The 13379-nt window shown below is 41.3% G+C and overlaps 1 protein-coding gene across 2 annotated transcripts; it reads right to left on the bottom strand.

The window, feature by feature from the left end:
• Positions 1 to 5943: 5943 nt before the first annotated feature.
• Positions 5944 to 12986, bottom strand: LOC121555882 (zinc finger protein 501). Of its 2 annotated transcripts, none has more exons than XM_041869737.2 (3): positions 12902 to 12986; positions 9173 to 9338; positions 5944 to 7574 (listed from the first exon to the last, which is right to left on the bottom strand). In XM_041869737.2, the coding sequence occupies exons 1-3, from the start codon at positions 12938 to 12940 to the stop codon at positions 6298 to 6300; spliced, it is 1482 nt and encodes a 493-aa protein (XP_041725671.2). In that variant the 5' UTR covers positions 12941 to 12986; the 3' UTR covers positions 5944 to 6297. The 2 variants fall into 2 exon arrangements, with proteins under 2 accessions (XP_041725671.2, XP_041725672.2); XM_041869738.2 differs by having other exon boundaries at positions 9185 to 9338.
• Between the last annotated feature and the right edge of the window lie 393 nt (positions 12987 to 13379).

The raw sequence follows: 13379 nt of genomic DNA, 5'->3' as shown, positions 1-13379 counted from the left end.
AAAGGAAACCAGACTTACCGGATCCATCGTAGAAGGTATTCTTTCTTCAGCGTTTCTTACTAAGACAAGAAATGTGTAGGCTACAGTACAGTTACTATGTTGTCACAGTGTTCAGATAAGGATTAGGGGGTTGCTGGGAGAGAATTCCAGTCTCAAGGCTGCAACTGATGCACCCCTAGACCAGCGCAATCAAACATCTATTTAAATATCCAAGCTCAATTACGTTATGACAACATAACGTCTCACATCTCATGTAGGCTAGTCTCTAATTTCACCTGATCTATAACAGTTTAGTAAAGTCAAGAAAAAGTTCAACAACACCCCTTTCCCTAAGAATCCTGTTGTCTGCTATAGTCTACTTTTACCTGACAGCAACTTGGAACAGAGTTCTATATTAGTCCAGATGTTCTCAAGGCTGTTGTTGCATCTCCCACCCTGCAGCCTTAGAAACATAAAGATAGACAACAAACACTTTATAACTGGTGAAAAACTACACCTGATACTTCAATTAAGCAGGAAAAAGCACTTATTATAACAGATGTGTAGCAATGTAAGACACGTGTTTCTCTGTTGATTGTATTAAACCGGTTTTATTCTCAGGACCATGACTTTAACATTGAGTGTTGGGACACAGGGCAACAACATATCCTGGTCTCTTCTACATAATACAACTAAACACTTAAAAAATACATATTAAAAAAAAATGAATATGCAATCAGCAATGTAAAACAAAACAAGAAAACATGAAACCACATTCCAGATGTATGTTTTACAATGACATTTACATGCAAGCATTCGTTCCACGTAACAAATCCCCAATAAAAAGTAGAATGGTAAGGTATAAGATATTATCAAGTGTATTTCCAGAGTGAAGAGAGAGCAGTTTGGTAGGAGACCTTACTAGCCGTGAGAAAACAGAAGTGTGTGAGGTCTGTGGTTGACATGACCTAGAGTGGCTTGCTAAAGTATTCACCTCTCTTGGCATTTTTCCTATTTTGTTGCCTTACAACCTGGAATTATAATGGATATTTTGGGGGTTTGTATCATTTGATTTACACAACATGCCTACCACTTTGAATATGCAAAATATGTTTTATTGTGAAACAAACAAGAAATAAGACAAGAAAACTGAAAACTTGAGCATGCATAACTATTCACCCCCCCAAAGTCAAAACTTTGTAGAGCCACTTTTTGCAGCAATTACAGCTGCAAGTCTCTTGGGGTATGTCTCTATACGCTTGGCACACCTAGCCACTGGGATTTTTGCCCATTCTTCATGGCAAAGCTGCTCCAGCTCCTTCAAGTTGGATGGGTTCCACTGGTGTACAGCAATCTTTAAGTCATACCACAGATTCTCAATTGGATTGAGGTCTGGGCTTTGACTAGGCCATTCCAAGACATTTAAATGTTTCGCCTTAAACCACTCGAATGTTGCTTTAGCAGTATGCTTAGGGTCATTGTCCTGCTGGAAGGTGAACCTCTGTCCCAGACTCAAATCTCTGGAAGGCTGAAAAAAAGTTTCCCTCAATAGTTTCCCTGTATTTAGCGCCATCCATCATTCCTTCAATTCTAACCAGTTTCCCAGTCCCATGATGCTGCCACCACCATTCACTGTGGGGATGGTGTTCTTGGGGTGATGGAGAGGTGTTGGGTTTGCGCCAGACATAGCGTTTTCCTTGATGGCCAAAAAGCTCAATTTTAGTCTCATCTGACCAGAGTACCTTCTTCCATATGTTTGGGGAGTCTCCCACATGCCTTTTGGCGAACACCAAACGTGTTTGCTTATTTTTTTCTTTAAGCAATGGCTTTTTTCTGGCCACTCTTCTGTAAATCCCAGCTCTGTGGATCGTACGGCTTAAAGTGGTCCTATGGACAGATACTCCAATCTCCGCTGTGGAGCTTTGCAGCTCCTTCAGGGTTATCTTTGGTCTCTTCGTTGCCTAACTGATTAATGCCCACCATGCCTGGTCCGTGAGTTTTGGTGGGCGGCCCTCTCTTGACAGGTTTGTTGTGTTGCCATATTCGTTCCATTTTTTAATAATGGATTTAAATGGTGCTCCGTGGGATGTTCAAAGTTTCAGATATTTATTTATAACCCAACCCTGATCTGTACTTCTCCACAACTTTGTCCCTGACCTGTTTGGAGAGCTCCTTGGTCTTCATGCGTGATGGTGCCCGTTGCTTAGTGGTGTTGCAGACTCTGGGGCCTTTCAGAACAGGTGTATATATACTGAGATCATGTGACAAATCATGTGACACTTAAATAAATTCCACCTGTGTGCAATCTAACTAATTATGTGTCTTCTGAAGGTAATTGGTTGCAACAGATCTTATTTAGGGGCTTCATAACAAAGGGGGTGAATACATACAGTTGAAGTCGGAAGTTTACATACACAAATGTCTTGTTAACAAACTATAGTTTTGGTAAGTCGGTTAGGACATCTACTTTGTGCATGACACAAGTAATTTTTCCAACAATTGTTTACAGACAGATTATTTCACATATAATTCACTATATTACAATTCCAGTGTGTCAGAAGTTTACATACACTAAGTTGATTGTACCTTTAAACAGCTCGGAAAATTCCAGAAAATGACAAGGCTTTAGAAGCTTCTGATAGGCTAATTTACATAATTTGAGTCAATTGGAGATGTACCTGTGAATGTATTTCACGGCCTACCTTCAAACTCAGTGCCTCTTTACTTGACATCATGGGAAAATCTAAAGAAATCAGCCAAGATCTCAAAAAAAAAATGGTAGACCTCCACAAGTCTGGTTCATCCTTTCCAAACGCCTGAAGATACCACGTTCATCTGTACCAACAATAGTGTGCAAGTATAAACACCATGGGACCATGCAGCCGTCATACCGCTCAAGAAGGAGACAGGTTCTGTCTCCTAGAGATTAACATCCTTTGGTGCGAAAAGTGCAAATCAATCCCAGAACAACCGCAAAGGACCTTGTGAAGATGCTGGAAGAAACAGGTACAAAAGTATCTATATCCACAGTAAAAACGAGTCCTATATCGACATAACCTGAAAGGCCTCTCAGCAAGGAAGAAGCCACTGCTCCAAAACCGCCATTAAAAAGCCAGACTACAGTTTGCAAGTGCACATGGGGCCAAAGATCGTACTTTTTGGAGAAATGTCCTCTGGTCTGATGAAACAAAAATAGAAATGTTTGGCCATAATGACCATCGTTATGTTTGGAGGAAAAAGGGGGCAGCTTGCAAGCTGAAGAACACCATCCCAACCGTGAAGCACGGGGGTGGCAGCATCATGCTGTGGGGGTGCTTTACTGCAAGAGGGACTGGTGCACTTCACAAAATAGATGGCATCATGAGGAAGGAACATTATGTGGATATATTGAAGCAACATCTCAAGACATCAGTCAGAAAGTTAAAGCCTGGTCGCAAATGGTTCTTCCAAATGGACAATGACCACAAGCATACTTCAAAAGTTGTGGCAAAATGGCTTAAGGACAACAAAGTCAAGGTATTGGAGTGGCCATCACAAAGCCCTGACCTCAATCCTATAGAAAATGTGTGGGTAGAACTGAAAAAGCGTGTGCGAGCAAGGAGGCCTACAAACCTGACTAAATTACATCAGCTCTGTCAGGAGGAATGGGCCAAAAGTCACCCAACTTATTGTGGGAAGCTTGTGGAAGGCTACCCCGAAATGTTTGACCCAAGTTAAACAATTTAAAGGAAATGCTACCAAATACTAATTGAGTGTATGTAAACTTCTGACCCACTGGGAATGTGATGAAATAAATAAAAGCTGAAATAAATCACTCTACTATTATTCTGACATTTCACATTCTTAAAATGAAGTGGTGATCTTAACTGACCTAAGACAGGGAATTTTACTAGGATTAAATGTCAGGAATTGTGAAAAACTGAGTTTAAATGTATTTGGCTAAGGTGTATGTAAACTTCCGACTTCAACTGTATGCAGGCACCACTTTTCCGTTATTTATTTTTATACTTTTTTTTTTAAACAAGTTATTTTTTTCATTTCACTTCACCAATTTGGACTATTTTGTGTATGTCCATTGCATGAAATCCAAAAAAAATAAATGTAAATTACAGGTTGTAATGCAACAACATAGGAAAAACGCCAAGGGGGATGAATACTTTTGAAAGGCACTGTATAAACTGCTTACACAGATACATTATATTTGCATGATTTACATTATTCATAATGAATTCATAATTAACTTTTGGTTCCTGCATGTGACTGGCACAGTCTCCTATCTTAACTTGTAGAACATATTCTGGGCGTTCTGCCAAAAGGTCTGAGGAGGGGGTCATGACAGTCTCCCCCTCATACAGTGGGGGAAAAAAGTATTTAGTCAGCCACCAATTGTGCAAGTTCTCCCACTTAAAAAGATGAGAGAGGCCTGTAATTTTCATCAAAGGTACACGTCAACTATGACAGACAAAATGAGAAAAAAAATCCAGAAAATCACATTGTAGGATTTTTTATGAATTTATTTGAAAATTATGGTGGAAAATAAGTATTTGGTCAATAACAAAAGTTTCTCAATACTTTGTTATATACCCTTTGTTGGCAATGACACAGGTCAAACTTTTCTGTAAGTCTTCACAAGGTTTTCACACACTGTTGCTGGTATTTTGGCCCATTCCTCCATGCAGATCTCCTCTAGAGCAGTGATGTTTTGGGGCTGTCGCTGGGCAACACGGACTTTCAACTCCCTCCAAAGATGTTCTATGGGGTTGAGATCTGGAGACTGGCTAGGCCACTCCAGGACCTTGAAATGCTTCTTACGAAGCCACTCCTTCGTTGCCCGGGCGGTGTGTTTGGATCATTGTCATGCTGAAAGACCCAGCCACGTTTCATCTTCAATGCCCTTGCTGATGGAAGGAGGTTTTCATTCAAAATCTCACGATACATGGCCCCATTCATTCTTTCCTTTACACGGATCAGTCGTCCTGGTCCCTTTGCAGAAAAACAGCCCCAAAGCATGATGTTTCCACCCCCATGCTTCACAGTAGGTATGGTGTTCTTTGGATGCAACTCAGCATTCTTTGTCCTCCAAACACGACGAGTTGAGTTTTTACCAAAAGTTATATTTTGGTTTCATCTGACCATATGACATTCTCCCAATCCTCTTCTGGATCATCCAAATGCACTCTAGCAAACTTCAGACGGGCCTGGACATGTACTGGCTTAAGCAGGGGGACACGTCTGGCACTGCAGGATTTGAGTCCCTGGCGGCGTAGTGTGTTACTGATGGTAGGCTTTGTTACTTTGGTCCCAGCTCTCTGCAGGTCATTCACTAGGTCCCCCCATGTGGTTCTGGGATTTTTGCTCACCGTTCTTGTGATCATTTTGACCCCACGGGGTGAGATCTTGCGTGGAGCCCCAGATCGAGGGAGATTATCAGTGGTCTTGTATGTCTTCCATTTCCTAATAATTGCTCCCACAGTTGATTTCTTCAAACCAAGCTGCTTACCTATTGCAGATTCAGTCTTCCCAGCCTGGTGCAGGTCTACAATTTTGTTTCTGGTGTCCTTTGACAGCTCTTTGGTCTTGGCCATAGTGGAGTTTGGAGTGTGACTGTTTGAGGTTGTGGACAGGTGTCTTTTATACTGATATCAAGTTCAAACAGGTGCCATTAATACAGGTAACGAGTGGAGGACAGAGGAGCCTCTTAATGAAGAAGTTACAGGTCTGTGAGAGCCAGAAATCTTGCTTGTTTGTAGGTGACCAAATACTTATTTTCCACCATAATTTGCAAATAAATTCATAAAAAATCCTACAATGTGATTTTCTGGATTTTTTTTTCTCAATTTGTCTGTCATAGTTGATGTGTACCTATGATGAAAATTACAGGCCTCTCATCTTTTTAAGTGGGAGAACTTGCACAATTGGTGGCTGACTAAATACTTTTTTCCCCCACTGTATCTCTAACCAGCACCTATAGGAACCAATGATTGTCTGAGACAAGATGTACAATTCAAGACTCTCTCTTCAGACAACACCATTTCCCTCACACATGAATATACACTTAGCATTGTTGAAACATTATTCTATTCTATTATTTAATTCATAATAGGAGTTAATGAAAAAAGATACAGCTTTGAAAACCCCCACCAACCTCAACATCCTCCACCCCACAACACACAGCAATCCTACTCTGAGAAGCTTGATACATATGGATCCAGAGCTGCATATTATGCTAACAGGTTACCATGGTAATCAGACTTAGTACACTTTTAGAGAATGGGAGATCGATGACTCTTTACAATATGTTTTCTATTGAATCTTTATTTAGGGATCTGGAACCAGAGCAGGAGAGGAGGGAGATAAAAGATTACATGTTTGTGCTTTCTGGTGTTTTATCAGTGACCCTGAATGAGCAAAGCTCTTTCCACATAGACAGGAGTAAGGTTTCTCTCCAGTGTGTGTGAGCTGGTGTGTAGTCAGGGTGATATCTCGAGCAAAGCTCTTTCCACACAGATCACAACTATAAGGTTTCTCTCCTGTGTGTATGCGTTGGTGTGCAGTCAGGGTGGAATATCGAGCAAAACTCTTCCCACACTGGTCACAGCTGTAAGGCTTCTCTCCTGTGTGTATGCGTTGGTGTGCAGTCAGGGTGGAATCTCGGGCAAAACTCTCCCCACACTGATCACAGCTATAAGGCTTCTCTCCTGTGTGTATGCGTTGGTGTGCAGTCAGGATGGAATCTCTAGCAAAACTCTTCCCACACTGATCACAGCTATAAGGCTTCTCTCCTGTGTGTATGCGCTGGTGTGAAGTCAAAATTCCTGACTCCGTGAAGCTCTTCCCACACTGATCACAGCTATAAGGCTTCTCTCCTGTGTGTATCCGTTGGTGTCTAGTCAGAGTTCCTGACTCCATGAAGCTCTTCCCACACTGATCACAGCTATAAGGCTTCAATCCTGTGTGTATACGTTGGTGTCTAGTCAGGTTTCCGGAAAGAGCAAAGCTCTTCTCACACTGATCACAGCTATAAGGCTTCTCTCCTGTGTGTATGCGCTGGTGTCTAGTCAGGTGTCCGGATAGAGCAAATCTCTTCCCACACTGATCACAGCTATAAGGCTTCTCGCCTGTGTGTATGCGTTGGTGTCTAGTCAGAGTTCCTGACTCCTTGAAGCTTTTCCCACACTGATCACAGCTATAAGGCCTCTCTCCTGTGTGTATGTGTTGGTGTTTAGTCAGGGCTCCTAATTGATTGAAACATTTCCCACAATCAAAGCAGGGGTAAGGCCTCTCCCCTGTATGAAGTCTCTGATGAGATTTTAAGGTTTTAGATGCAGCAAAACTCTTCCCACACTGAGAGCAGTAGTAAAGTTTCTCTTTGATGTGACTCCGCTGGTGAATTATCAATTCCTTCTGTTTAGCAAAACTCTTCCCACAGTCAGAGCAGCAATGATGAGGATTCTTTCCTATACCTCTCTGCTGGTGTTTCTTGAGGTGTTCTGATCTGGAGAGACTCTTTTCTGTCTTTTCAGCATCATGATGTTGTTGAGGCTCCTCAGATGAAAAGCTCCTCCCACTGAGAGGGCAACGATTCGGGCTGTCCCCTGTGAAACAAAGACATTGAAAAGATAGATTTTGGGTCCATAAAAAGATGGGTCATTCCACGAAATGAATGCATTTTGCGTCCCTTTGATATTCTTTCAGTAGAAATTGTGCACCCATATTGAACTTAAAATTCTGATATATTAAATGAAGTGCCCTTTAATAAAGAACACATGGAGAATTCGATTAATCAGATTTTTTATATGAATAAAGACTTGCTAAAGTGACACAATTCAGCATTTTGACAGGTCCCTCAGTCAAACCTGTTTAACTTCTACAAAAATGTTACCCACCTAATACAATACTTTCTCAAAGTTTTACCTTCATTGAGTACGGTTACATGCACAGGATAATATGATTATTGGGAATAGTCAATTAGTACAGGAGTTTGATTTAAACGCTGACATGCTTTGAAAGAAGAAGAATTTCCCTAATAATCCTGTTTACGTGGACACATCTGAAATCAGGCTACCTGATGGGACTTTGATTAATGCAAAAAATTGGCAATCTAAATAAACGTTCTACCACAGAGGCCATGTTATTTTTTAAAAGCATATTTAATTCTGAGTTCGGACAAATAAAGTTTGTGAAAACTATTTCTAAGCTGCATACTTTCAGTTTTTCTGAACTCACTGCACTCGATCAAAAGAAGGTAGCTTGTGCCGCTTGTGCTAGCACATGTACAGATTAAATACACCACTATAACTCTGATTAAAGTGTTTACAATTCTAAAGATTGCTCAGAAAACCAGGTGTTTTTAAAGGCGTCTGCTTACTTCGGTTATGACCTCACGCCAATTAAGATAAGCAGAGTAATGTGTTTACATGACTAATGCCATACTCGGCCTACTGCCATAATCAGTTTAATAGGAAATGACTAGTGTGCATGTAAAGCCCTAGTTATTTGGTTGCTTTGACAGTCATTTCTGAAGATTATGTATTTCATGTGATTAGTGATTAATTTACATCTATCCCTCATTTTAAGTTCAACCCTGTTACATGAACTGAACTCTAGTTTTAATATGGTGAAACTATTCCTTATTTTGTTTTGCAAAAGATTAAATATCTAATAGTCAAATCATAGAGTAAAAGCAGGTGAGCTGGTTCTACTCTTTTTGTCAATTCTCTGGTGTTTTGTGGTGAAAAACTGAGCAAGTGACCCCTTTTACCCATAAATTAACATGGTAGAAATATTTTAACAATTACATTTTTTTGAGAAAATTGCATTCAATTGCCACTCCCTGTTGCACAAACCTAGCTTCCATTATCCCTGTCATAAGCGAATTTGCAGCTAATTTAAAGGACTATTTTACCAATGTAAACTATGGGTTGTGTTTGTTTTCAGTAGTCCCCTGTTACGGTCAACATAGGCACTTAATATAGTATTTATTTTTTATTTAACCTCTTGAAATGGGAAAACATGTTTTTTATGAAGTTAACACGTGCTCTTTATGACAGATCAATAAAATTAGGTGAAATCAAAAGTTTATTTTGACCAAGTTACACTTCTCAAATTTGAGTAGAATGACCAGATATTTTCATCAATATATAAATGAATCAATGAATAGTTACAGATGCAGACTGTAGTCTAATCCACACACCATGGTTCTTACTTAATGAAATCAAATCTCCATGATCCTCTTCTCCTCTCTCTGTTCCACTCTGCCCCTGTGTTTTCCTACAGTCGACCAGAACCAGAAGTAAAGTACCGGGAGGCGGTCGACCTGGGGACTCCTGGAGGGTGGAGGGGGACGGGCTAGATTTGTCCTGTTGGCGGCAAGAAGTATTCTACATAGATTAACATTAAACCAAATACTTGATTAATTTAGTCTAAACCTCTGATTGATTTGGGTGCATCCCTTGAAAATCTCCTTTTACCTGAAATGTTCAATCATTCACTACAGCCCACAAATCGAAGAGCATTGGATTGGTGGAGGCATGGGCTAGTTTCCACAATATTTCTTATACCAGTCATTTCCTATCAAACAGCGAGGAAGAGGCGAAGCGAGATGGATAACTGGGCCCAAAATCTGGCTTCTGGCTTATTTGATCAAATATAAATTTCGTAACGATTAGGTTGTTAGGAGTGTATTGGTAAAAGTAGGACACGTGACATCCCGGCAACTTTGAGAAGAAAAAAAAACGTTGTATGGGAGTAGTGCCTGGTTGTGACTAGTTACCACAAACAAAGTCATAAACCACGCCCATTTCTACAATTGATCTTATTAAAATGTGATCTTAACCCTAACCACACTTCTAACTTTATGGTTAACCCTAAATAAATAAAAAATATGATACAGGGAGGGCCGGTGGGGTAAGTAACTGATCTTGCCACAGGTGTTGGTAGTGGTGGTCAGCTAGTGAAGAGGTCCCTACGTATTCACGTCACGTAGCCTAGGCTAGACGTCTCCCTACTGAATTTGAATCGTGGGAAAGCCAAATAAAAAATAATGAATAAGAAAAGGCAATCGAGTTTGATTAAATGTTTAAAGTCCCAAAATCTTGAGAAAGATGGTAAATCGAAACCAGAACGAGCCAGAGAACTGTCCGTGCCTGAGGAGAGGAGTGAGGGGCAAACTGTTCCTGGTGGCGATGCCTTAGCTAGCAGCGCTGCTAATCCCGCCAGTTCAGCATCACCACCGGCACCTCCACTAGCTAGTAGGCAGAGTAGCGAGTCAGACTCAGCAGGAGAGGGAGACGGGGAGCTGGGGTAGGGGGGCAGTCCATCCACCGATGAAGTGCTCGGAGCTGGTGCAATTTGCAGGTCAAGAACAAGCAAACGTATAACCCCTGGCTTGTCATTTATAATTCAAAGTTGGGCTGTACAACATGCAAAAAGGTAGGGAGCTTGGGTCTAGTAACGACTGGAGGGATTAATCTAGCAAAATAGTGGGTGGAATGTACAGTAACATCCTCTGCCTCAGACGTAAAACAACAAAGAGACCTCAGAAAAAAGGTTTTTGAACATGCTCCAACCAAGGCACATTTGGTGGCAGCAAGCCTTGTAGACAAGGCTAAAGAGGACACCCAGGTTATAGTTAACACTCAAAATGAAAAAATAGACACTACAGCCAGAGTCTTCAGAACAGCCTTAGAAGGAGGCTAAACGTCACAGCCACAGGCCCGCTCATGGCTTTGAGCAAGAAATGTACTCTCAGGAGTTAAATGGACTTGACATGGGGATAGTCATTGTGGGAGGTTTTGAAAACTAAGGTAGGACTTTATTTTTTCTTTACAAACTTGTTCTATGCTGTGAAGGTAATCTGAATATTTGCTTCATATTATCACATAGGCAGGAGGCCTATATATTCTGATGTGTGTTCTAATGTAGCCTACATTGATTTATTTTATTTGAAGTTATATTCCGATATTGTGATATTTGTTCTACTGCTACATTGATGTCTTGAAAAGTATATGAAATGTGGTTATGTAAGCCCTACAGCTGAGTATGTGTGGATACGCATATGGCGGGTGTTCTGCAGTGTCTTCTAAAAATGTTGCTGTACATTGATGTCTAGAAAATTAGCCTATAAGAAATTCGGACTTGTGTAAGCCGAGCAGCTATACTCAACTATGTGGGCATACTGCCGTGACATTTAAAATGCTTTCAATTAATCAGCTCCTTGGAGAGTGCTGTCCGTTTCACCACCATAGATAGTAGGCTACTTAGCTGTTTACTCTTTCTGCTGCGCTGCTACGTTGTGTTTGACACTTTTTTTCTCAATGTGTTCCGGTACCTCAGAGCCCCTCGGATAACCACCACTCTAGTGCTCACTAGTGATGGGTCATGCGCACAAGCATCGGCTCTGAGAGCCGGCTCTTTGTAGTGAATCAGAAGAGCCGGCTCGCATCGAGTGAGAGCCGGCTCCCAGTTTTTTGCCCATTCGCTGCTTAGGTTTCACTTTCACAGAGGTCTGTTATGATTGGCCAGCATGGCGACCAGCATGCGGCATTCACGTGAGAATTAAGGATGTGTAAACAGAGAGGGGGCGGGGCAGACACACCACTTGACTCCACTGCAAGTGAAGAGAGAGACAGAGCGGACTGAGGAGCGTGTGTGCGTCTTGCATTGTCGTGTCGTTTAACTATGAGTGACACTAGAAAGCGAAGCAGCATCTGGCTGCAGTTTAAAGATATTGGGAACAAGAAAGCAGAGTGCCTTCACTGCAAAACGAAGGTCACTATAAGAGCAGGTTCCACCACAAACCTGCATAGACATACAAGAACTGTCCATCCTACAGTGCAGTTAGAGGAGAGAGGGCAAGCCAGCTCACCATCTACTGATCCTGGTGTGTCTCATACCAGAACAACAGCTGCTGTAACGTCTACTGCCATCCCCATGCGTGCAAGTATAACCTCTCCTACTGCAACTGATGTGATGGAGGGGAGACTATGTATTGTTGCCACATCAGTTCCTTCTGAGAGAATCTTCTCCAAAACAGGGCAGATACTCACGGAGAGGCGAAATCGTATCAGGCCTATCAGCCCATCCAAGCTGAGGCATCTGATCTTCCTGAATGCCAACCTGCCCTGAGGACTAATGCTGTTTGCTGGAGTTTGGTTCTGGTTTTGATTCTGTTCTGTGGATTTGTTTGAAGTTTATTGTTAATTTGTGCAATAAAAAAGTTTAATTGAAATAAACAAATGTAAGAGTGGTTTTGTCACAGAATAAATGCACAGAATTAGGCATTATAAGGTCTCTCATAAAAACACTGAAAGCAAAAGGGTTTTCAACACATAAACCATGATTTTTTTTCAAAGTTAAGGTAAAATATAGGCTACAAAAGATCCTAAATAAAGAGCCGTTCGGGAGTCGAAAGAGCCGGCTCTTCTTTGGGAGCCGAGTCAAAAGAGCCGGCTCTCAGAAAAGAGCCGAACTTCCCATCATTAGTGCTCACTATGTGTTACCGGACCTCCCGAAATACAAATTAAGCACTGCGATATAGACGTTTGACTTTGTGGCAACTAGTGGAAACACGCATATCTACCCTCTCATTGGCTATTATGGTCCCACCTGATCTTGCCTCTTCTCGACAGCCTTCCATTTTTGAAGACATTCATTTCTTTGTTAGACCTGCATCTGGTCAAATTATTGATAATGTGTTCAAAATCAGTGAAGGGATGTGAACATGTGCACACTTTGCGAGAAAGTGTAGTAGTAGGCTACTTTGTTGAAGTAAAAAAAAATCCCAACAAGTTTTTACCGTCATGTTTTGTTTTGTCCAGCCGTTTAAACCGAACACAGGAATGTGGAGGATCAAACATGATGAAAACTAGGCCTATACATTTTATACAGCACAGCAGACCTATAATGTTGAAACCAGACTTACCCGATTCATGGCGGAAGCTATTGTTTCTTTATATGACATGAAACGTTTTCGGCTACAACAGTACAGTTTGGCTGATTTGCTGTTGTCTTCTTCTTCTTCTTTAAGGTTTATGGCAGACTAGACCTATTTTTGTATTGCTGCCACCTCCTGTACGGGTAGTGAACGACAAATAAAAATATCCATTGCGGGAAAGGGGGGCCGGGGGCGCGGAAATACACTACCACCATCATAAACAATACAAACATTTAATGAATCCCAAAATGCCCCACCCCTTCAGTGATAATCCAAATCATATCCCTACATAGGCTCAGGGGCCTGTGTGGACGGAACATATATCGACCGGATTCCTTCTAATGCCTCTGCTGTAAAGTCCCAAAAAACGTTCAGCTGCACTCACAATTGATGCCTATTTTCTCAGATTTCTTCTTTGTTTGTACTGTGCATTTTAAATCCAATGCAATAAACCAGGGGTGCCACT

This window comes from Coregonus clupeaformis, unplaced genomic scaffold (genome assembly GCF_020615455.1).
Source record: "Coregonus clupeaformis isolate EN_2021a unplaced genomic scaffold, ASM2061545v1 scaf0083, whole genome shotgun sequence".
Classification (NCBI taxonomy): domain Eukaryota; kingdom Metazoa; phylum Chordata; class Actinopteri; order Salmoniformes; family Salmonidae; genus Coregonus; species Coregonus clupeaformis.
This window is presented reverse-complemented; position numbering and strand designations above follow the sequence as displayed.